Source organism: Alexandromys fortis, unplaced genomic scaffold (genome assembly GCF_014885135.2).
Source record: "Alexandromys fortis isolate MF-2015 unplaced genomic scaffold, M_Fortis_MF-2015_v1.1 scaffold_152, whole genome shotgun sequence".
Lineage (NCBI taxonomy): Eukaryota > Metazoa > Chordata > Mammalia > Rodentia > Cricetidae > Alexandromys > Alexandromys fortis.
Window position 1 is genome coordinate 1,734,518 of NW_026068045.1, and position 24,593 is coordinate 1,759,110.

General features: G+C 47.4%; 2 protein-coding genes across 5 annotated transcripts in view; both read left to right on the forward strand.

The window, feature by feature from the left end:
* Window positions 1-5,954: 5,954 nt before the first annotated feature.
* Ssr2 (signal sequence receptor subunit 2) lies at window positions 5,955-12,248 on the forward strand. Its single transcript, XM_050118749.1, has 6 exons — window positions 5,955-6,020; window positions 6,232-6,386; window positions 6,946-7,044; window positions 7,863-7,971; window positions 10,230-10,307; window positions 11,715-12,248. Exons 1-6 carry the CDS (start codon window positions 5,964-5,966, stop codon window positions 11,823-11,825), a joined length of 609 nt encoding a protein of 202 aa, XP_049974706.1. The 5' UTR covers window positions 5,955-5,963; the 3' UTR covers window positions 11,826-12,248.
* Window positions 12,249-14,100: 1,852 nt separating this feature from the next.
* The window catches only part of Arhgef2 (Rho/Rac guanine nucleotide exchange factor 2), a 57,247-nt gene continuing 46,754 nt past the window's right edge, over window positions 14,101-24,593 (forward strand). For 2 of the 4 annotated variants that reach the window (XM_050166381.1, XM_050166382.1), the window contains exon 1: window positions 14,103-14,243. In XM_050166381.1, the coding sequence (XP_050022338.1) occupies window positions 14,139-14,243 (105 nt within the window). In that variant the 5' untranslated portion in view covers window positions 14,103-14,138. Of the gene's footprint in view, window positions 14,244-17,112; window positions 17,307-24,593 lie in introns of those variants that run through there. The other 2 variants (XM_050166383.1, XM_050166384.1) reach the window with 2 other exon arrangements.

The window sequence follows — 24,593 nt, forward strand, 5'->3', positions numbered from 1 at the left end:
GAAAGAAAGAAAGAAAGAAAGAAAGAAAGAAAGAAAGAAAGAAAAGAAAAAAGAAAGGTGGGAGCTGCAGCGATGGCTCAGAAGTTCACATCTCCTGCTGCTCTTCCAGAGACCTGGGTTTGGTTCCCAGCACCCACATCAAGCGGCTCACAAACACCTGTAACTCGAGCTCCAGTCGGTCTGATGTTCTCTGCTGGCCTCTGCAGGGATCCATATACAAATTCACCCACATATGCATAAATAATATTAAATCTTAAAATTAAAAGGAGTCTGGTGCCACCACACAAATGAGTTTTTCTTTAGCAGATGTTCAAGAAAAATAAAATTAAAAAAAAGGACAGAAGGCTACACACCACACACACGAATGTGCATGTACACACCCACCCCCCCACACAAATAAATGTAATGATAAATAAGTTATTAAAAATGAAAGGTTCCTCAACATAAAGCCAGCCACACTGAACCTTATAGAAGAGAAAGTGGGAAGTACACTTGAACGCTGGCACAGGGCACCACTTCCTAAATATAACCCCAGCAGCACAGACTCTGAGAGAAACAATTAATAAATGGAACCTCCTGAAACTGAAAAGCTTCTATAAAGCAAAGGACACAGTCAACAAGACAAAATGACAGCCTACAGAATGGGAAAAGATCTTTACTAACCCCACATCAGACAGAGGTCTGATCTCCAAAATATACAAAGAACTCAAGAAATTGGACACCAAAAGAACACATAATCCAATAAGAAAATGGAGTATAGACTTAAACAGAGAACTCTCAACAGAGGAATCTAAAATGGCTGAAATTAATGAAATGTTTGACATCCTTAGTCATCAGAGAAATGCAAATCAAAACAACTCTTGAGATTCCATCTAACACCTGTAAGAATAGCCAAGATCAAAAATACTGATGACCACTTATGCTGGAGAGGTTGTGGGGAAAAGGGAACACTTCTGTATTGCTGGTGGGAATACAAGCTGGTACAACCCCTTTGGATGTCAGTGTGGCGATTTCTCAGAAAATTAGGAAACAATCTTCCTCAAGACCCACTAATCCCACTTTTGGGTATATCCAAAGGATGCTCAATTGTGCCACAAGGACATGTGCTCAACTATGTTCATAGCAGGTTTGTTTGTCATAGCCAGAACCTAGAAACAACCTAAATACTCCTCGACCGAAGCATGGATAAGGAAAATGTGGTAAATTTACACAATGAAGTACAGCTTGAATTTTGCAGGAAAATGGGTGGAGCTAGAAAACATTACTTTGAGTGATTTAACTCAGACACAGAAAGACAATTATCACATGCACTCACTCATAAGTGTTTTTTAAACATAAAGCAAAGAAAGCCAGCCTACAAACCACAATCCCAGAGAACTTAGGCAACAATGCGAACACTAAGAGAGACTTACATAGATCTAATCTACATGGGAAGTAGAAAGTAGAAAAAGACAAGGTCTCCTGAGTAAATTGAGAGCATGGGGACCTTGGGGGAGGATTGAACGGGGGAAAGGAGAGGAAGGGATGGGAGCAGAGAAAAATGTAGAGCTCAATAAATATCAATAAAATACAAAAAGAAAAAAAAATAAAAGGTAAAAATTACTAGGCAAAATTTACAGAGTAACCCCTGCACAGGACACAGTCACCTGGGTCCTGAGTGTGAAGGAGGACAGCTCTTCTCTCCTGTTTTTATTTTATTGTTTTATTCTTTTTTATTTTTTGAAACAGGGTTTTGCAGTAGCATTGGAGCCTGATCTTTGAGACCTAACAATTCCCAGCAGATTAGAAACTGTCCAGGGCTGGAGAGATGGCTCAGTGGTTAAGAGCATTGCCTGCTCTTCCAAAGGTCCTGAGTTCAATTCCCAGCAACCACATGGTGGCTCACAACCATCTGTAATGGGGTCTGGTGCCCTCTTCTGGCCTGCAGGNTCACAACCATCTGTAATGGGGTCTGGTGCCCTCTTCTGGCCTGCAGGCAGACACGCAGACAGAATATTGTATACATAATAAATAAATAAATATTTAAAAAAAAAATAGAAACTGTCCAGTCAAGCCCTCACCCCTGCTTGTTTATCTGGGAACTGCCGTGCAGGAATTGGTTCTATTCTCCTATGCGGGGGTTCTGGGGATCAAACTCAGCAAGTGTCTTCACTGTTCTGAGCCATCTCACTGGCCATAAGATTTTTATTTATTTTGTATGTGTGTGGGGGGATGGGGAGTGTTTTGGCTGCATGTCTATCTGTGCACCACATGCTTGGTGCTTTAGGAGGCGAGAAGTGGACATCAGATCCCCTGGAAGTGGAGTTAAAGATAGTTAGGAGCCATCATGTTGATGCTAGGAACCAAATCTTGGTCCTCTATAAGAACAGAAAGTGCTTATAACCACTGAGCCATCTCTCCAGCCCCAAGATTTTTTTAAGTCCAATAACTTGCTCTAAGCAAAGATCAGAGAGTTAGAAAGCAGGCAAGAGGGAAAGGAACGGAGTGCTTGGTGAGGAATAGCATTTCTCCTTGACAAAGGAAAGCCATTGGTGGGTTTTTCTGCTGAAGGTGTGGTATCCCCTTTGCCTTCTTCAGGGGAGTCACACTACCTGCTCCCTGCTGCCAGGTCCTAAAACTCTCTGAGAGCAGCTAGCCCTATTTCCTTTGTTTGTTATTGTTGCTATGAGACAGGGTCTCTGCTCTGACTGGCTTGGAACTCACAGAGACCACCTACCTCTGCTTCAGAGTGCTGGGTTTAAAGGCGAGCACACTGTTTTCCTCTGTATTATCCCACAGGGACAGGGACCACCACAGTGCTTGCAGCTTTGCTCTGCACTAGGGTGGGGCTCAGAGGTAGAGCTAGTGCTTAGCTTGTATGAACCCCAGCCTCCCTTCACCCTGTGCTCAGTGTCCTAAAGAATGGCCAAGTGGAGAGGCTGGAGAAAGGTCATTGTAAAGCAGCCAGAGAAAAGATGAAGACATTCCTCTTCTGAATTTGGAGGCAGCTGTTTTTGGGATTTCCGGACAGTGGGTGCTGAATATATATTTGGTTTTATCAGGTTCAAAGGAAATTCCAATTCCCCAAACTCCAAGAGGCAGTCTCAATATTCAGAAATGAGTCCAACCTGGACTATAGGAGAATTTCTGGCAGTTAGGTTGAAAGAAAGCAAGCAAGTGTTGGACTCCAGCACCGAGAAGGAGTCGCCCCCAGAGACCATCTCACATACCACAGCCGATGCAAAAGCATGAGGATTTTATTAATTCTGTCATGACAGGGTCCCTCAGCATTCGGGAAGCCGAGAGACCTCGAATAGCTGGTACAGTCTACTTTTAAAGGGGCCATAGAAGCAAGGGGGGTTGTTCTTTGACTATTCTGATTGGCTTATTCGAAAGGGCTATTACCAATAATTGACTGGAGAGCTGTTGCCAGATCAGATGAGGTAAGAGGTCATTTTGACCCCGTTTCCCAGGGGACCGAACCAAAACATACGTATATGGGTAATTGTTCAGGAACAGAGTGAGTGTAGCTGTTAGGTCTTTGGTTCCCAGGGGAGGAGGGGAAGCACTATGGCACAGAGGCTGAGAGGATTCAGAATTGTCAAAAATGGCTTCAGGATTGTCTTAAAGTCTTACACAAGCAAGCAAGCAAGAAAGAAAGAGGAAGAAAGGAAGAAATGAGAGAAGGAAGAAAACAGCCAGTCTTCCTCTGGAACTTGTGAAACTGCTTCCTATTCTGGCAGAGTGACCTGTGGCTACCTGTAGTGCCTGTCAGCATACAGCCCATGCTGGTCCCCAGGCTCCCTCAGTATAACATCACAAATAGCGCATTTCAAATGTCCGTGCTTCTTACTCCTCCTCTACCCTAACCTTCCGCCAGCTCTTGGTTTCCCTTCTCTCAGCTACTCCTGACCTGGCTACACTCCCTAGTCTCTATCTCTGGTTATTTTACATCCCCTCACAGAAAACCCTGGCCACGCTCGGTCCAGTGATCATTTTTGGTCTATGGCTTTCTCTGTGTGTTCTGGACACCTCTGAATGCCTCTGGGTAGTCTCTCAGATTTATTTGTTTGTTTATTTTATGCATCTGGGTGTTTTGCATACATGTGTGTCTGTGCAGTGTGTGCATGCAGAGGCTGCAGTTCTGATCCTGGAACTGGAGTTATGGGCCGTTGTAGCTGCCAGGCTGAGAATTGAACCCAGGTCCTCTGGAAAAGCAGTCCGTGCCCTTAACCACTGAGCCATCTTTCCTGCCCGGTTTACTCATTCTTATTTACAATAAAACAAAAACAAAACCTTCCCCTTGCTGGGCGGTAGTAGCACACACCTTTAATTCCAGTACTTGGGAAGCAAAGGCAGGTGGATCTGAGTTTGAGGCCAGCCTGGCCTATAGAGAAAGTTCCAGGTTAGGGCTACAAAGAGAAACGGTATCTCAGAAAACAAAACAAAAACCAATAAAACTTTCCCTTAACCACATCATGAAGCATTCATGTTGGCAGTTTCTTTCTTTTTCTTTCTTTTTTTTTAAATTTTTAATGTTTATTTATTTATTATGCATACAATATTCTGTCTGTGTGTATGCCTGCAGGCCAGAAGAGGGCACCAGACTCCATTACAGATGGTTGTGAGCCACCATATGGTTGCTGGGAACTGAACTCAGGACCTTTGGAAGAGCAGGCAGGGCTCTTAATCACTGAGTCTTCTCTCCAGCCCCCTTTCTTTCTTTCTTTCTTTCTTTCTTTCTTTCTTTCTTTCTTTCTTTCTTTTTTCTTTGAGACAGGGTTTCTCTGTAGCTCCTAGCCTGTCCTGGAACTAGCTCTGTAGACCAGGCTGGCCTCGAACTCACAGAGATCCACCCGCCTCCCGAGTGCTGGGATTAAAGGTGTGCGCCACCACTACCTGGTTGGCAGTTTCTTTAGTGTACCCCACCTGCCCACTCCACCCCACCCCACTTACGGTTTAGGTAGTTTGTGAGAAATAAGTTCGGGTCTGCAAAGAAAGAGACCCTCATTCCAACTGATGTGTATGAGCAAGGCACACTTTATTCTTGACCAAGTGAACACACCAAGACAGGACTGGTTTTTATCCTAACTCAGTTGGTGGTTGTCTTTTAGTTATTGCCTGATGCCCTCTTCTGACCTCCATGAACACTAGGTACTTGCAGAGTCTAGAGCAGTGGTTCTCAATCTTCCCAATGCTGCAGCCCTTTAATACAGTTCCTCATGTTGTGGTTGTGGGAGCCAGTCATGAGACGCTAAGTATGGGCAGGTCACTCAAAGAAGTTCTTTACTTCCAACCATTATCACCTGCCATCTATAAATTTAACAAGAGGCCTGGGTCTCAGTAGTTTACCCTGAAGCAGTCCACAAGCTGAGAGCACCACCCAAAACAGACCATCCAAAGGAAATGCCTAACATTCCAACCGCTGTAGATAGGTCCACCTTCCAGCACTCACTCACCAGAACATCCCCAGACAAATGTCAACCAATCAGGAGTCCTGAACCTCAGAAACCCCTCACCCCCACCTTTACTACTATAAAACCCAACCTAACTGAGCTCGGGGCTCTCTGGTTATTCCAATACGTTGGACATGCAGAGAGACCAAGTTTGCAAACTTGATTAAAATAAAGCTCTTTGCTTTTACATACTGGATTCTGTCTTCTTGTTGGCTTTTTGGGGGACTTCGCGGATTTGGGCATAACAGTGGTGACCCCCAACCATAAAATTATTTTATTGCTACTTCAGAACTGTAATTTTGCTACTATTATGAATAATAATATAAATATCTGACATGCAGGATATATAATATACATCGCCTTTGAGAAAGGGGTCGTGACCCACAGGGTGAGATCCGCTGATCTAGATGCCTTCTCTTGGGTGGTAGATGCCACAAAGGGAACTGTGTGACTTGTAGAACTACAACAACCACAAGGCACTGGGCGGGACATCGGGGTTTCCGGCCAGATCCGCTTCCGGTCTTTTGGATGCTGACGTTGTTTTCCGGTTGTCTGTGGCCCAGGATGGCGTTTGGGGTGCCCACGGTGAGTCCGGCAGTGGCGGTGGGATTGAGGGTCCCCGAGACCCAGGCTGACCCGAAGCACGGTGCACACAGCTGTGGCTTGGGGCGTCTCCGGGGCCTGCGGCTGCAGACGAAGTCGTGGGGCTGGAGTGAGGCTCCGCTCAGGATGCCTGCCTGCCTGGCGGTTCTTTCCGTACTTGGGTTGATTGCTCACTCTGCTCTTTTTTCCAAAGATGAGGCCGCTAGCGTTTGTGGTGTTGGCTCTGTTAGCTGTCAGTCAAGGAGAAGAAGGAGCCAGGCTTTTGGCCTCTAAATCATTGCTGAACAGATACGCTGTGGAAGGGCGGGACCTGACCCTGCAGTATAACATCTACAATGTCGGCTCCAGGTAACGGCTTGGGCTGAGCATGCTCCTTCCTGGGTCCTGAGCGTCCACGTGGGCATAGAGAACTTTGTGGAGGAGCGGATTCTCTTTTGGAGCCCTCCAGCATCGGGTGCCGAGAGTGAAGACATGAAGGAATCCACTAGAGGGCTTACTTTGGCCGGGGTGCTTTTTGAGAGTGAGGGCATCCTTGAGTGAACTGCCACCTCCCATTTTCGGGGCCTGGAAGGCTTTCAGAGAATGTACATCTCGTCCTAACCTCCGGGGCCCGACTCCCCGCTCCCTTCTTCCACGCATGGGGACTTTTATTGCTGTTCTTTCATTTTATTTTTCTTTTCCATCTTCATCTTACTTCTCCAGTCCAGAAATTAGAGTCGGGATAACTTTTGGGCCCATTCACTTCTGGATATTTGAATATTCTGGTGTTTCTGAGTAACGGAATCTCAGGCTTTGATCTGGCTTCTTTAAAGCCAAGTTACTGTGGGGGGGTTCTTTTGACCAGCAGGTAGATTTTCTAGTTAACTGCCTTAATTTTATATCCCTTACTCTTGTGTTTGCTTTCTAGTGCTGCGCTAGATGTGGAATTGTCTGACGATTCCTTCCCTCCAGAAGACTTCGGCATCGTCTCTGGTATGCTCAACGTCAAATGGGACCGGATTGCCCCGTATCCTCTTTTTCTAGGTAATGAGGGCTGGGACGGGGCACTGTTTCAAACGGTGGGTGTGTGTTTTTTTTTCTTGCCATCTGTGGATAAGATGACACAGGAAGACAGGAGCCAGCTGTGTGAGCGTGCCTTGTGTGGACTGTGAGCCCTGCGGTCCAGCAGCAAGGTGCAGACATTTATAAAGGTATCAGTGGCCACGTTAAAAGGTGTGTTTTTCTTTGCATTGCTGGAGAGACACTCATGCACTCACACACACTGGGTAAATGCTCTATACCCGAGGTTCTTTCAGAATAGGTTCAGGGCTGGAGAGATGGAGGTTAAGAGCACTGATTGCTCTTCGGAGGTCCTGAGTTCAGTTCCCAGCGACCACATGGTGGCTCACAACCATCTGTAATGAGATCTGGTGCCCAGAACAGTGTATACATAATAAATAAATAAATAAATAAATCCTTTAAAAAAAGGTAAAACGGCAGATTCTTAGAGAATAAGAATAGAGAAACTAGGTAACCTGTTGCCCGCCCCCTTACTCAATGACTATCTGATTTCTTATTTTTTGATTTTTTGAGACAGGATCTCACTCTGTAGCACTGGATATACTGGAACTCATTCTGTAGGCCAGGCTGGCCTTGAACTCACAGAGATCCGCCTGCCTTTGCCTACCGAGTGCTGGGGTTAAAGGTGTGTGCCACCACTGCCCCACCATATGCTATGCTTTTAAAAAGTGGGATGAAGCATGAAGAGGCATGCGGTCACTGCAGGTGTTGTTAACTGCTTCATGAATGGTACATCTTGTTCTACTTCCTTGACCCTTGGGCTAGTGCTAGCAATGTCTCCCACACAGTGGTCCTTCGTCCTCTCAAAGCTGGCTATTTCAACTTCACTTCAGCGACTATTACCTACTTGGCCCAGGAGGATGGGCCTGTTGTGGTAAGTTGTCCAAACCTTGAGCTCCGTGGGGCTCCCTCTTTCTTTCTTTCTCTCTCTCTCTCTCTCTCTCTCTCTCTTTCTTCTTTCATTCATTTTCGTTATCGTGTTACATCTCACTACACAATCCTGACTGGCCTGGAACTCACAAGAGGCCACCTGCCTCTGCTTCACAAAAGCATGTGCCACCATGCCCAGCCCTGAATTGGTTTCATTTTGTTTTTCAAGACAGGTTTCTCTGTGTAGCCCTGGCTGTCCTGGAACTCGCTCTGTAGACCAGGCTGGCCTTGAACTCAGAGATCTGCCTGCCTCTGTCTCCCCTGCTGAGGCTACAGGTGTGAACCCCTGCACCCTGCTTTATTTTTAATTAACTGAGTGATTGAAATTTTTTTCTTTTACTTGTTTTGAGACAAATTCTATGTAGCTCAGGCTGACCTTCTTCAAACTCTAAGGAGTTTGCACTGATCTTTCTGCTTCCATTACCCAAGTGCTGGGATTACAAGTGTGTGAGCCGCTCTGCCCAGAACTCCCTGGTACTTAGTGGGTTAATAGACATGAGAATCAAAGGCTTGCCTGCCGCTGGGAACAGTTCTTCGCGGTGAGCTCCAAACCCTTTGCCCCTCTTCAGACAGCACAGGAATGTGTGGCGGCCCCAGCCCTTCTCTGGTAATGTACATTTGGGTAGGGCGTTAACATTTTCAGAACGCTTCTTACTACTTCACCTGAGTCAGGTCGGCCTTGTGAAGTCGAAAAGGAATAAGCAAATGATTGCCGAGGCCTGCTAACTCCATGATGCACCCTGCCATGCAGACAGGAGTGGTCTATATCTTGATCCTGGTGGATCAAGGTTTGGTTTTAGTTGTGTAGCTAGCGTGTCCTAACAGATGTTCACTGTGTGTGTGTGGGGGGGGGGGATTTCAACTCTGCTGGCTCCTAATCTACTTTTCACTATAAAAGCCTGAGGGGGGGCTGGAGAGATGGCTCAGTGGTTAAGAGCTCTGCTTGTTCTTCCAAAGGTCCTGAGTTCAATTCCCAGCATCACATGGTGGCTCACAACCATCTGTAATGAGATTTGGTGTCCTCTTCTGGCCTGCAGGCAGAACACTGTATACATAATAAATTAAGTTATTATTATGTATTATTAAAAAAAAGCCTGAGGGGATTATATCTCTGGTATTTATTTATTTATTTGCAGTTTTTCAAGACAGGGTTGCTCTGTTATATAGCTCTGGCTTTCCTGGAACTCACTTTGTAGGTCAGGCTGGCCTCTTATGGATCTGCCTGTATCTGCCTTCTGAGTGCTAGGATTAAAGGCATGTACCACCACCATGCTTGACTTCATCTATCTTATTTAAAAATTTTCTTTAAAATTTCTTTAAAAAGAAAATTTTGGGGCTGGAGAGATGGCTCAGTGGTTAAGAGTATTGCCTGCTCTTCCAAAGGTCCTGAGTTCAATTCCCAGCAACCACATGGTGGCTCACAACCATCTGTAATGAGGTCTGGTACCCTCTTCTGGCCTTCAGGCATACACACAGACAGNTGAGGTGGAAGGGAAGAGCCACCTAATCAACCCTTTAGCACTAGACAAGAAGTTGTGGGATTTTGGGGTTTTTTTTTTGGTTTTTCGAGACAGGGTTTCTCTGTGGTTTTGGAGCCTGTCCTGGAACTAGCTCTTGTAGACCAGACTGGTTTCAAACTCACAGAGATCCACCTGCCTCTGCCTCCCGAGTGCTGGGATTAAAGGCGTGCGCCACTACTGCCCGGCTGAAAAAAAGAAAATTTTGTAGATTTATTTATGTATATGAGACCTTTGCCGAATTGTATACATGTGCACCATGTCGTCCACGCCTAGTACCTACAGAGGTCAGAAGAAGAGCTTGGATCCCTTGGGACTGGAGTTAGAGGTGGTTGTGAGCTTCTTTGTGGGTGCTTGGGACCAAACCCAGGTCATTTGCAAAAACAGCCAGTCCTCTCAACCACTGAGCCATCTCTCCAACCCTCCTCCTTTCTTTCTTTCCTTCCTTCTGCCCTCCCTCTCTCCCTCTCTCTCTCTCTTTCTTCCCAGTACTGGTGATCAAAACCGAGCTGTCTTACATGCTCTACAAGAACTCTCCCACTTGAGCTATAACTGTGCTCTTCACGCATTCTCGGCTGCGTCTGATGGTTGCTCTTGTCTAGTGCTCAGAGCTCTATTAGCTGGAACAGCCTGTTCTCAGATGAGGTCACTTTGAAGCCTTAATTCCTTCTTTTTTTCTTTCCAGATCGGCTCCACCAGTGCACCTGGACAGGGAGGAATCCTTGCCCAGCGGGAGTTTGACCGGAGATTCTCCCCCCATTTTGTAAGCCTTTCTAATATTGTCTCTTATCCCCTGGTGTGAGAACATTCTGTTGGTTCTGGAAACTCACAGTTTCCTTAGAAAATTGATTAACTTGTTCTTACCTTATCTATTTCTTGCTTTCATATGAGAGACAGACAGAGAAAGAAAAAGACAGAGACAGTTTTAGATATATTCCTGAGGTGATCCTGCCCAGATTTTGTCAGGTGAGCTCACCTCCAGCACCATGAAGCTGGCCTTGCTTTCTCCTCAGTCTGGAGTGGAAGCCAGTCGGGCTCCATAGACTCACAGTGGGAGATAGCTGCTTAAACTTTAGGTCCTAGCTGGCCTGGAACTCACAGAGCTCCACCTGCCTCTGTCTCCTGGGTGCTGGGATTAAGTCATGCACCACCTCGCCCAGCTGGAGCTTGGAGAGAATTTTCCAGGGCTGAGTGAACACTAAATGAGGGAATCCATTTATTCATCCAGAAGCTCCATATACGACAGTCTCTCCCGTTACAGATTACCTGGCGTGAGGATATGGCTCGGGCAGTAGCATGTTTGCCTGGCATGCACAAGGCCCTGGGTTCTACCCCAACACTATAAAACCAGCCCTGAGGGCTGGAGAAACGGCTCAGAGGTTGAGAGCACTGACTGCTCTTCCAGAGGTCCTGAGTTCAAGTCCCAGCAACCACATGGTGGCTCACAGCCATCTGTAATGAGATCTGGTGCCCTCTTCTGGCCAGCAAACATACATACAGACAGAACACTGTATACATAATAAATAAATAAATCTTAGAAAAGAAAACTCAAAACTAGACAAACATAATACCAGGCAATGGTAGTACACACTTTAAAAAAATAAATAATAAAACCAGCCCTGGTGGCACACCTGTAATCCCAGCTTTGGGGGAATGAAGGCAGGACCATCAGGAGCTTCATTAACTATTTAGCCAGTTTGAGGCCAGCCTGGGCTACAAGAGACAGTATATAACCTCAGCAGCAACAAAATTCACCTGCTCTCACAGACTCGGTGAGGCCGTGGTGGGAAGTGCTGTGGTGAGGTGTCACACAGGGTCCTGGAGCAGCTAGAAGCCGCACCATCTGTCCCTTTGACTCCGGAGAGGGTTCAGCCAGTCAAGAAGCAAGGAAGGCAGGCTGAAAGCAGCAGATGTGGCTAAAGACCTGGGAGGTCCAATGCTTAACTAGGCTAGAAGACAGAGCAAGGTGAAGTATGAAGGGGATAGGCCAAAGCCCCAGGAGGCTCAACTGTTAGGGACTGTCTAGGACTTGAGTGAGGTGAGGATTGGGTTCCACACCCTGAGAAGTAGCCACTGGTCTGGGCAGAGGCTGGAACTCTGCTCCCTTGGTCCCTGTTCTGTCCTGCATCTGCATCCAGACTCCTAAGTGAGCTCTTGTTTTCCTCCACAGCTGGACTGGGCAGCCTTTGGAGTCATGACCTTGCCCTCCATAGGCATCCCCCTTCTCCTGTGGTACTCCAGCAAGAGGAAATATGATACTCCCAAACCCAAGAAGAACTGAGCGCAGCTTCCTCGACCCTTCTCTCTCAGGAAGCCAGGTGTTTTCTAGACTCCACGGGGTAGCAGATGTGTTCCCTTGGCCCGTGGCCATCTTGTCCTGGATCCTGACTCAGCCTGAATGCAGAGGGCAGACCTGGGAGCTGGCGAGCCTCCCTGTCCTCACTGAAGCCATAAAACAGTACTGCCTTTAGCCACAGCTTTGGGCTTGAGGCTCTCATCCGGTGCTGTTGGCATGTTACTGCAATGTGAACTCTTGGGGGTCCAGGAGAGGCCTTTGGACTCTGCCTGGCATCCGTATCCCCTGGCAGCTCCTCACAAGAGGGTAGAAGATTAAACGAGAGCTGTGGAGCCTAAACAGGCTCTGCCTGCCTGCGTTAGGGGCACTCACCTAATGGGTTTTCTAATAAAAACAAATGCCACACCAGTGTGCTTGTCTTGCTGGGAACCCATGTCCAGGGCAAACCCAGACTTTCTGGGCCTTGGGGTCTAGTCTGCTCTCAGAGATGTGCCTGTTTGCTTTTGAACTCTGGTCATCTTTTTTTTCTCTGCTTTCACCACACAGTCCCCTAAGTCTTCCTTGCTAGCTCTCCACAGCTAGAGAGGTTTGCAGAGGCTCTCGTGCCCTGAGGAACCTGATGTGTTTACTGACTCTTCTAGAAAACACCGTTTCTAGTCCACTGTCTTACGTCAGTGGTTCTCAACCTGTGGGTCGGGACCCTTTTGCAGGGTCACATCAAATACCCTACATATCAGACATATGATTTATAACTGGGAAAATTACAGTTACGAAGTAGCGACAACATAATCTGGTGGTTGAGGGACACTGCGCATGAGGAACTGTATTAAAGGGTCGCAGCATAGGCGGGTTGAGAACCACTGAGCCGCATGGCGATTTTAGGGCTGGAAGAGGCGGATTAGTGAGTAAGAGCACTGGCTCCTCTTCTGTTGGATCTGGGTTCAACTCCCAGCATCCACATGGTAGCTCACAGCCTCCAGACTACTGGCACAAGGTACCCAATTGATACAGTTGTAATCTTTTTAAAATTATGTTATTTATTGTGTATACAACATGTAGCCTGCATGTATTCCTGCAGGTTGGAAGATGGCACCAGATCTCATACAGATGGTTGTGAGCCACCATGTGGGTGCTGGGAATTGAACTCAGGACCTCTAGAAGAGCAGTCAGTGCTCTTAACCTCTGAGCCATCTCTCCAGCCTTAAATTTTTTTTAAATATTTATTTTTTTGTTTTTTTTTTAATTTATTATGTATACAGTATTCTGTCTACATGTATNAAGAGCAGTCAATGCTCTTAACCACTGAGCCATCTCTCCAGCCTTAAATTTTTTTTAAATATTTATTTTTTTGTTTTTTTTTTAATTTATTATGTATACAGTATTCTGTCTACATGTATGTCTGCAGGCCAGAAGAGGGCACCAGATCTCATTACAGATGGTCGTGAGCCACCATGTGGTTGCTGGAAATTGAACTCAGGACCTTTGGAAGAGCAGGCAGTTCTCTTAACTGCTGAGCCATCTCTCTAGCCCTCCAGCCTTAAAATTATGCTTTGAAAAATCCAAATGCCACCAGGCAGTGGTGGTTCACGCTTTTAATCCCTGCACTCAAAAGGCAGAGGCAGGAACTCTTGAGTTCCAGGACAACTAGGACTATACAGAAAAACCCTGCCTCGAAAAACCAACAAAAATGGCTCAGCAGTTTCTGTTCTTGCAGAGTACCTAGACTTTGAAACTAGCGTCTATGGCAGGTGGCCTCTATCTCGAGTCCCAGTAGATCCGACACCCTTTGATGGTATCCACACATATACTTAAAAGTAACAGTGCTACTAAAGGAAATGGCTTCTCGAGGTTGAATTTATTTTCAGATGGGGTCTCCTTATTGCATAGCTGTGGCTGTCCTAGAACTCACTCTGTAGACCAGGCTGGCCTCAAACTCGCAGAGATCCGCCTGCCTCTGCCTTCTGAGTGCGGGGATTAAAGGTGTGCACCACCACTACCCAATAATGTTAACTTTTCAGGCCTGGAAGAAGTTGTGGGTTTCCTTCCTTAGGCCTTCATGTAGCCGGTGAAAAAAGTCGCTTTGACTGCAGCCCTATGGAGAAGCTACTGTGAACTGACTCTGGCCAACCCAGGAATGCCGTGGTGTGAGACACCCTCCCAAGCAGGGGGGAAGCCCAACAAACACTGGCTTTGTTTCTCCTACCAAGTTTCCCCTTTAGATTCCGCTCCTCAGCTCCCCTGCCCAACCGGCTTAACCTTTCCTTTACCCAGCTGTAGGCGCCTCTGGGTCCCTGGAAGATGAAAAGAACATGGAGGCAACGGGAAGGTCCAGACGGAGTGGTCCTCAGCCGGCTCACATCCTCCTTTCAGGCCCTGCAGCTTGGACACCCCAGCACCAGCCAGGTCAGAAAGCAAGATGCTTGCTCTTGCTCATAGTGTGCCAGTGGAACCTGGGAACGCCCAGACTGGGACCCAAGTGAACAGGTGTAGGGGCGTAGAAAGGGGCAGCCCATTTTGCTGAGAAGGACCTTGCTGTCTCGTTCTAAGCAATTCATTTCCAGAGAGGGGAGCGCTGTTTCCCATGGGTGCAGATAGAGTTAAGCTGCAGGAGGAGGGCTCTCCCTGCCCATAACAGGATGGATTTGGGCAGGTGACATAAAGCTTTCTTTTTCTTGGCGTTCGGTCTCAGCGGTCCCTTACGGAAAGCTGGGGAGTCGCTCCTTTTCCCCCCACAGCTCAAGGGCACTGTGGGGAAGGAGGTGAACCGGGAACCCAGGAGCTCACAGATGAGGGCAGGGTGAAGGCGGTGAATGTCGGATTCTTGGAAAGAGGCCAAACAGGAAACTTCATCTCTTGAGATCAGCTGCCTTGGAGTCAGGGTGGAATTTGAGCCTCCCTGGAGTAGAGGCCGCGGGGAGTGTAAGGGCTGCTGGAGTCTGTAGACAGACTCAGCTGAACAGTCGGCTTCCCGACTGCCCGCCTCCGCCTCAGGCTACCTGGTAGGAGGACAGGTGCCAAAAGGGTCCTTCATGTGCAAACCTCAAGGCTGTGAACACTCCTCTCAGGTTGTGTGCACATCTGTCAGAGGAGAGGAGAGCAGCTCATCCCCCGAAGACTAAGTGCCCAGACTGAGGCTCCACCCTAAAAGGAGAGATAGTAATCCTGCAGATGCCCAGTCCCCTCTGCCTTCTGCAGCGCAGCGGGCTAGCCCTCCCGTAGCACCCAGGCAGCTCATCACCTCCACTCAACTTGGTACCAGATGCAGTCAGTTGCCTTCACATCTGGTGAAGGAGTCTATGCTGCGGAGAGAATAGGGCAATCCAGGCATGGGGACGTTGTCTCTTGGATGCACAGCTGGGCCATGGGGAACAGCAGCACTGACCACACAGAACAAATGGGTTCCAGTCCCAAGATGGCCACTAGTGTTAACCTCGGTCATCTCGGAGCCTGCGTCCTTATCTGGACATCACAGATTGTTTAATGGATTTCCATGATCCTCCCTGCTAAGATGACAGGCATCTCCCCTGCGTTGCCTTCATGGTTGCCATTGCCTTCTCATGTATGGTTGGTAGGAAAGGGTACATGGTTCCTTCTGGCAGCAGCTGCCTTCCTCTACTACAGCAAGGACTTCAGAGCAAAGAATGACTGAGCGTTGAATGAAAAAGAAAGAAACAGGAGAGATGACTGCTCCCGGGTATGGTGGAAGAGAAAGTTTATTACAGATAAGTAGAGAGCATAGGCAGAGGCAGGGATCTCTGGAGAGTCCAGAGTGGCCATGTCCAGACTGAGCTGGGCCATGCGGAGAGACGGGGGAGGAAGAGATGGGAACCAGGTACAACATCTAGGAGGCCCAAAATACAAAGAGATCAGGTAACCAAATGGTTGGATTATATAGGGAAGGGCAGCCTAGCCCCCGGGCTGGAGGGTATGCCAGCCACAAGGGCCCTGTAACAGGGGGGCTGAGGGATGCAGGGAGAACCTGGTGGCCAGGTCCACTTTGGTATGTGTCCTCAGCCATTTGTCCCTGTTTGAAACCTAGCAGCCATAAGACAGCTATTGAATAATTTTATTCAATAGGTCATGAAGGGCAAAGTGAATCGGCTTACCCAAGGATCACCAGCAGATGGCAGTTGGCATGGGTTTGACTCCTTTTGGTTTGGTTTTGGAGACAGGGTTTCTCTGTAGCTTTGGTTCCTGTCCTGGAACTAGCTCTTGTAGACCAGGCTGGCCTCAAACTCACAGAGATCCGCCTGCCTCTGCCTCCCGAGTGGAGTGCTGGAATCAAAGGCGTGCCCCACTACTGACTGGCTGGTAGTTAGCATGTTTATTTTCACTTGCTTTTGAGACAGAATCTCAAAACTTGTCTCTATAGATATGACTAGCCTGAGCTCACTACATAGCCCAGGCTGGCCTTCCTGAGAGTACTGTGCTCCATCACGCTGGCCCATAGCACGTTACTGCGTGGCTGTTTCCCATACTGCCCCTCTTCACAAATGGCGGAGAAAGCATTTAATATGAAATTTGCCCAAGGCCCTGTAAAGAAGGAGTGGTCAGAGTGAGCAGTTCTTCCAAGCCCTTTCCAGTGGCCACAGGATCCTTAGAGAGCCACGTTCCTAGTTACCTCAGGAAGCTGAGCTGCCCTCTGCCCTGGAGGAGAAAGTGAGGGTGAGTCCACCACACCCCCTCAGTTACCAAGGAAAGGGTGGAGGAGCTGGCCAAATATCCTGTCGCCTGGTATCCAAAACAAGCTATGCCATGTGTATGTGTGCCAAGCTGCTGGTCACCCTCTTCCTGTGGGACTGGGGCCCTCCTCACCTGGAGCTGCCTTTGTAATTTCTCCTCCCTGTACCTTATCACATAGAAATACCGGCTTTCCTCCTTGCTACTGTGACCTGCCCCTTAAAGGGACCAAGGAGCAGTTTTTTAAGCCAAATCCGAGAGGACAGAGGCCCCTGCTGCCCTCTGGAAGACCTTGCTGTTAGTCTCCTGCTGTGACTCCTGCCCTTTTCTCTCCTCAGTTTCTCCCTGTCCCCTGATAGAGGGAAGATAAAAGTTCCCTAGTTGGGGTCCCACATCCTGTCCCCTCAGGGAGACTGTCCCCACAGGAGCCTGAGTCCTGCGACTGCCCTTTGCTCAGGGAATGCGTAGGACAGGGCAGTGGCACCAGGAGGGTTAAAGGCCTGGCCACAAAACTGTCTAGTGTGTTTGAAGTAGGGTGGAGAAGGGAAGGGCTTGAGCAGTTGAAGAGGCGGCTGGTCAGGACTGGAGTGAGTGCCCCTGGCCCCTATGCAAACTTCTGGATCATGAACAGTAGTTCCTGGAGAGGGACCCAGACAGAGGCACCCCCACGGAGGTGCTGGGATCGACCCTTAGAGGGGCTGCCTGAAGCAGGACTTGCACGCGTATTGAAGTCGCCAGCTGAGGGCAAGAGCAGGTTTCCCATCTTCAGGACCTCTCCTAGGTCTGGTGAGTCTACTCTTCCTCTTCCTGGGTCCTTACTTGACAAATGTACATTTACTCAGGAGACAGAGATGGGCAGGAACTCCCGGTACCCCAGGAGTGACAAAAGAACGTAGAGTTCTCTCACCATTGTCTCACACTCACTTCCCATTTGTGGTCAGGGAGCAGTGTGCTAGTGTGTGTGAGTGAGTGTGTGAGTGTGCGAGAGTATGCCAATGTGAGTGTGCACGAGTGTGTGTGTCTGCATGCGAGTACGCAAATGGAAGACAGAATCCCAACAGTGGTCAATGGTTAATTAACACGACTGTGTAGCAAGTGTTTCTAAATCCTTTCTATATTTTCTCTTTTAATCTTTAGAATTTTTTTTTTTTTTTTTTTGGATTTTTCGAGACAGGGTTTCTCCGTAGCTTTTGGTTCCAGTCCTGGAACTAGCTCTTGTAGACCAGGCTGGCCTTGAACTCACAGAGATCCGCCTGCCTCTGCCTCCCGAGTGCTGGGATTAAAGGCGTGCGCCACCACCGCCCGGCTAATCTTTAGAATCTTGTAGGGTTAACCTACTCACTTTAAATAACTAATCTATGTCAATTAAGAAGTAAATTGTAGACTAGGTTTTGTTTTATTTTTTTGGTTTTTCGAGACAGGGTTTCTCTGTGGCCTTGGAGTCTGTCCTGGAACTAGCTCTGTAGACCAGGCTGGCCTCAAACTCACAGAGATCCGCCTGCCTCTGCCTCCCGAATGCTGGATTAAAGGTGTGCGCCACCACCGCCCACGTAGACTAGGTTTTAGGTTCAAGTTTATTCAGCATCCAAATTCATTGTGTTGTCATTAAGAGAAAAAGCAAAACAAAATCCCACTATCACTTTATGCTTATGGTGCTGGCACAAGAGCCCAGCACCTCTGCAAGCTAGGGAGTGCTCACCACTGAGCTACAGCCCACCTGGAACCTGGAGACTGTTACTTTTTCTTTTCATTTTCTTTTTTTGTTTTTTGAAATAATATCTTACTATGTAGCTCCCAACATAGTAAAGTCCTAGAACTTACTATACAGACCAGGCTGGCCTCAAACTCACAGAGATTCGCCTGCCTCTGCCTGCAGAGTGCTGGGAGTAAAGATGTGTGCCACTATGCCAAGTATCTACCATGTTTCCAGCAGTGTGCACACCCAAGGATGGCCACAGGATCTGGGAAGCTGAAGGCTCAAAAGCCCCAGCAACTCTTGTGTCGCTCGCTCGGTATTCCTTTCCCGACAGAGCCAGGAGATGCTCCATGTCACCTGAAGAAGCCTTTAAAAGATTTTTCTCACGCACGCCTTTAATCCCAGCACTCGGGAGGCAGAGGCAGGCAGATCTCTGTGAGTTCGAGGCCAGCCTGGTCTACAGAGCTAGTTCCAGGATAGGCTCCAAAGCCACAGAGAAACCCTGTCTCGAAACAAAAACAAAAACACAACACAGGACCACTCACTCATTCCTAAAGCCAGAGTCTAGACTTCCGGAGTCTAGACCAGTGGTCTCGACCTTCCTCATGCTGTGACCCTTTAATACAGTTCCTCATATTGTGGTGACCCCCAACCATATAATGATTTTATTGGTGCTTCACAGCTGTAATTTTGCTACTGTTATAAATCGTAATGTAAATATCTGATATGAAGGATATGTGACCTTAGGGGGTCGCGCCCCACACCCCACAGGATGAGAAGCACTGGTCTAACCTGTCTTACTCTCCTATTAGGAGTTACCTACTCTGCCACTACTTTTAGCATTTCCTGGGATCTTCCGGGTTAATTCCCTGTGTCACCTCTGGTCAAAGTCTTCTTAGACGTCTCTGGACCTCAGACTTCTTGCCCCACCCTTTTGGCACAGATGCCACAGTGCCTGCTGAGAAACTGGCAGGAGGTGACTCCTTAGGATAGCCTAGCTGCATAGGTCTTTGCTTCCTTATCCTATGCTTTGCTGTCTGGACTGGGACCTGTAGAGAAATATTCAGTTACAAGCCCAGGGGTGGGGTGGGGTGGGGAGGAAGACAGGATCCCTAAATTCAGTTTGCAAACAAAACAAAACAAAGCTGATGATCACCCTCAGAAACGTGAGCGCTGAGTGTTACAGAGCACAGGGTGGGTGGGGCGGAAGATGCCTGCTCAGTGACGTCATCGTGGAGTATGTGGTTAGATTAGGGTATGGTGCAGCCTGGAACTTCTGGAATTTACTAACAGTAAAGTCAATAACTCTGCACTGTGGGCCTGGCTGCCAATGGGCAGGGCCACCCTGGAAGCTTCTCTAGGTGGAGGGATTTTAGCCACACAAGCTTCTGCCTGCCTTTACATTGATATATTGGTCCTTCTGGGTCCTTTTCTCTGTGCTGTGTGGTTGCTGGATGAATGGGTCTCCTCTACCCCTCACCTCTCCACACCATCACCCTTTGGGGGACTGTACTACTATTCCCTGGCATTCACAGGAAAGTCAGAGAAAGTGACGGCTCCAGAATACCAGCACTCAGCCTATCCTAGCTCTGCTCCTCTACTGGACTCAGGGCTGAATCAGGACTATAAGCAACCTGGCAGAGAAGGGTTCATTTCATCTTACAGTTTACATCATTAGAGAAGTCAGGGCAGGAACTGACCCAGAGGCCATGAAACAACACTGCTTGTTCCTCACGTCTTGTCTGTCCTTCCTTCCTTCCTTCCTTCCTTCCTTCCTTCCTTCCTTCCTTCCCTCCCTCCCTCCCTCCCTCCCTCCCTTCCTTTTTTGGTGTTTTGAGACAGGGTTTCTTTTTTTTAATATTTATTTATTTATTATATATACAATATTCTGTCTGTGTGCATGACTGCAGGCCAGAAGAGGGCACCAGAACTCTTTACAGATGGTTGTGAGCCACCATGTGGTTGCTGGGAATTGAACTCAGGACCTTTGGAAGAGCAGGCAATACTCTTAACCACTGAGCCATCTCTCCAGCCCCCTCTTTTTTTTTAATAATTTATTTTTATTTTATTTGCCTTGGTGTTTTGCCTGCATGTATGTCTATCTGAGGGTGTCAGATCTTGGAGTTACAGACAGTGGTAGGAATTGAACCTGGGTCCTCTGGAAGAGTAGTCAGCACTCTTAACCACAGAGCCATCTCTCCACTGTGTAGCTCTGGCTGTCCTGGAACTCACTCTGTAGACCAGGCTGGCCTTGAAATCACAGAGATCCACCTGCCTCTGCCTTCCAAGTGCTGGGATTACAGGCGTGTGCCACCACCACTGGCTTCTGCAGGGTTTTTTAATTAATTAATTAATTATGTATACAATGTTCTGCCTGCATGTATGCCTGCCCTCCAGAAGAGGGCACTAGATCTCATAGATGGTTGTGAGCCACCATGTGGTTGCTGGGAATTGAACTCAGGACCTCTGGAAGAGCAGCCAGTGCTCTTAACCTCTGCCATCTCTCCAGCCCATCCTCTGCAGGTTTTGTTTTTTCTCCTCTGTAGGTTTTTAAAAAATGTTAAGACTTATCTGTATGTATGTCCTGGAATTTAAGTCAACAGTCTTGGTAACAGCTGCTGTCACCCACCCACGATTGTTACTGTTTTTGTTGTTGTTTCTTTGTTTTGCTTTTCAAAACAAGGTTTTTCTATATAGCCCTGACTGGAACTTACTTTGTAGACCAGACTGTCTTTGAACTCAGAGATCCACCTGCCTCCACCTCCTAAGTGCTGGGATTAAAGGCATGCACCACCACTGCCTGGCTGTTACTGTTTTAATTTAATTTAATTTTTTAAAAATATTTATTTATTTATTATGTATACAATATTCTGTCTGTGTGTATATCTGCAGGCCAGAAGAGGGCAGCAGACCTCATTACAGATGGTTGTAAGCCATCACGTGGTTGCTGGGAATTGAACTCAGGACCTCAGGCAATACTCTTAACCTCTGAGCCATCTCTCCGGCCCTACTGTTTTAATTTTAAATTTATACTTATGTCTTCATTGGGGGACACACAAGCTAAGGTTCATGTGGAGGTCAGAGGAACCCTTTCAGGAGTTCTAGAACATGTGGGTCTCAGGGATGGATTGTCAGGCAAGGCAGCTCGCTCTCCCACTGCGCCCGCCTCACTGGCCCTGACTGGTTTAGAAGTAGGGTAGGAGGTGAACACTGTGGCTTGCTCTCCAGGAGCTTGTGTGCTGGTTTCAGAAGACAATGCAGGCTCCATAGTGTGATGGGTCAGCTTTGAAATCTCACCGCCTACAGTCAACTGCGTGTGTGGCTTTGAGCAAGCCCCTGAAGCTCTGTGCCCTGTGCCCACAGTTTCTCGGGGGTAAGCTGTAGAGGTTGCTGGCCAGCACCTGCAAGCCACTCCTAAACTGACTTCCTCTGTGGGCTCCAGGCGATAGTTAGGAAAAGGATATGTTGGGATAATCAATGTCTCCTCCCTGAAACCACTGCTGATTGGTATATAGATAGCAGATCTTTAAGTTTTCTCTATAAAGACCCAGAAAAAAATATTTTAGGCTTGTGAGCCATATGGTCTCTGTCATAATGATCAACTTTGCTGATGATATGTAAATGAGTGAGCATGTTTAAAAATTCCTATGAGTATGGAATTTTGAGTTTCATGAAAATTATATATATATACATATTTTTTGAGACATAGTCTTATGTATCCCACATTGTCTCAAACTCACAGTGTAACTGGCAATGACCCTGACCTTTTTGTGTTCGTGTGTGTCTATATCTGTGTGTACAGAGGCCAGAGGCCCTGAGGATCTGTGTGCCTTCTGTTTTTATTGCTTGGTGGTTTCTAACTTTTTTTGAGATCTTGTTTATTTTTGTTTATTTCTATTTTGTGTGTAGGAGTGTTTTTCCTGCATGTATGTCAGTGTGCCATGTGCGTGCCTGATGCCTGCAAAGTCCATCGGATTCAGAGGACATCAGATCTCCTGGAACTAGAGTTACAGACACTTGTGAACTAGGAACTGAGCTCAGGTCCTAGCAAGAGCAGCACGTTCTCTTAAGCACTGAGTTCCTCTCCTGCTCTTCTGGTGGTCTTCTGAGACAGGGTCACCACTGTGTAGCCCAGCTGGTCTGGAGCTACTTGGTCCTCTTGTCTTAGCCAATCACGTGCTGGGGTTAGAAGCAGGTACCATCAGGCCCTCCTTCAGTGTCTTTTCTTTAATTTCTTCAATGACAATTTAAGAAAGATAGGGCGGGGCTAAGAGCTGGGGAGGTGGGTCAGCAGTTAGAACACTCACTGGTCTCTCAGAGGACTCTGTAAGGGTGGACAGTGCTCACTTGATGTCTACAGTCTAGTTCCATGGGATCCAGGACTCTCTTCTGGCCTGCATGTCCACTACACGCAAGGTGCACATCCATCTATGCAGGTGAAACATTCATATGCATAAAATTAAAAATTATTCTTTTTTTTTGATTTTCGATATAGGGTTTCTCTGTGTAACAGCCCTGGTTGTCCTGGAACTCACTCTGTAGACCAGGCTGGCCTCAAACTCACAGAAATCCACTGCCTCTGCCTCCCAAGTGTTAGGATTAAAGACGTGCGCCACTACTGCCAGGCACTCCTCATATTTTTTTCTTTTAAGAATTATTTAGGGGGAGCCAGGCAGTGGTGGTGCACGCCTTTAATCCCAGCACTTGGGAGGCAGAGGCAGGTGGATCTTTGTGAGTTCGAGGCCAGCCTGGTCTACAAGAGCTAGTTCCAGGAGAGGAACCAAAAGTTACGGAGAAACCCTGTCTTGAAAATCAAAAAAAAAAAAAAAAAAAAAAAAAAAAAAAAAAAAAAAAAAGAATAATTTAGGGGGCTGGAGAGATGGCTCAGAGGTTAAGAGCACTGGCTGCTCTTCTAGAGGTCCTGAGTTCAATTCCCAGCAACCACATGGTGGCTCACAACCTTCTGTAATGAGATCTGGCGCCCTCCTCTGGCGTGCGGGCATACATGGAGGAAGAATGTTGTATACATAATAAATACATCTTTTTAAAAAAAGAGAATTATTTAAACTGGCCGGGCGGTGATGTTGCACTCCTTTAATCCCAACACTTTGGAGGCAGAGGCAGTGAATCTCTGGGAGTTTGAAGTCAGTCTGGTCTACAGAGTGAGTTCCAGGACAGCCAGATCTGTTACACAGAGAAACCCTGTTTCAAAAAACAAACAACCAAAAAATAGTTAGGGAGCGGCAAGTCTTGCTAGGAAGCCTAAGGACCTGAGCTCAGTTTCTGGAGCCCATATGGCAGAAGGAGAGAATCAGTTCCCAAACTTGTCTCTGACCTCCACATGTGTTCTGTGTCACGCTTGGACCTGCTTGGATGGTCTCTCTCTCTCTTTCTCATCCATATACACAAACTAAACAAAATGCAATTTAAAAATAAAGATGGGACATTGACAAACCTTAGCTAAACACCTGGTCTCACTCCCCAGGGCCCACACGGTAGCAGGTTCTCCTCTGACCGCTACAATCACTCCACGGCACTTGTGTGCCCACACATCTGCACAAACCAATATTAAAAATAAGTACGGCCAGCAAGATGGCTCCATAGGTAAAGCCATCTGCTGAGCGAGTCTGGGGACCTGACTGCAGCCCCCAGAACCCATGGGAAGGTGGTAGGAGGGGACCGAATCAGCACTGTGGTTCTCTGACTGCCTCCATACACAATAAAATAAATAATAATAATAATAATAATAATAATAATAGCCAGGAGTGGCTGTAGGATGGCTTGGCGAGGCCTGGGTTCAATTCCCAGCATCCACATGGCAGCTCACAAATACGTTTCACTACATCCTGATCTGATGCTGTCTTCTGGTGTTCAAATATCTATACAGACAAACACTTACTTATATATAATACATAAATAAAAATTTTAAAAGGCCAGGCATGAGCTTTTAATTGGGGCTTGCTTGCATTTTCAGAGGTGTGTCTGCAGGCAGGGTGGCCGCAGGCAGCGTGGCCACAGGCAGGCAGTGTGGCCGCAGGCAGGCACGGTGCTGGGGCAGCAGCTAAGAGCTCACATCTGACCCATGGGCGGGACAGAGAGAGAGAGAGAGAGAGAGAGAGAGAGAGAGAGAGAGAGAGAGAGAGAGAGAGAGAGAGAATAGTGTTGGTTTTTGAAACCTCCAAGTCCACCCGCAGTGACGCACCTTCAACAAGCCAGACCTCCTCATCCTTCCCCAAACAGCTCCACCTGCTGGGGACCAGTTGTTCAAACACACGAGCCTATGATGGCCTTTCTCATTCAAAACCAGAGTCAGGAAATCATTTTCTCGCTTTCATTTTTTTTTTTATTTTCTTAGTTTTTCGAGACAGGGTTTCTCT

Bases quoted from the DNA above. Each gene is read 5' to 3' on its own strand.
- Ssr2 (XM_050118749.1), top strand. From the start codon at position 5,964: ATGCTGACGTTGTTTTCCGGTTGTCTGTGGCCCAGGATGGCGTTTGGG. The intron at 6,387-6,945 runs GTAACGGCTTGG...TTTGCTTTCTAG, and splicing joins ATCTACAATGTCGGCTCCAG to TGCTGCGCTAGATGTGGAAT. The intron at 10,308-11,714 runs GTAAGCCTTTCT...TTTCCTCCACAG, and splicing joins GGAGATTCTCCCCCCATTTT to CTGGACTGGGCAGCCTTTGG.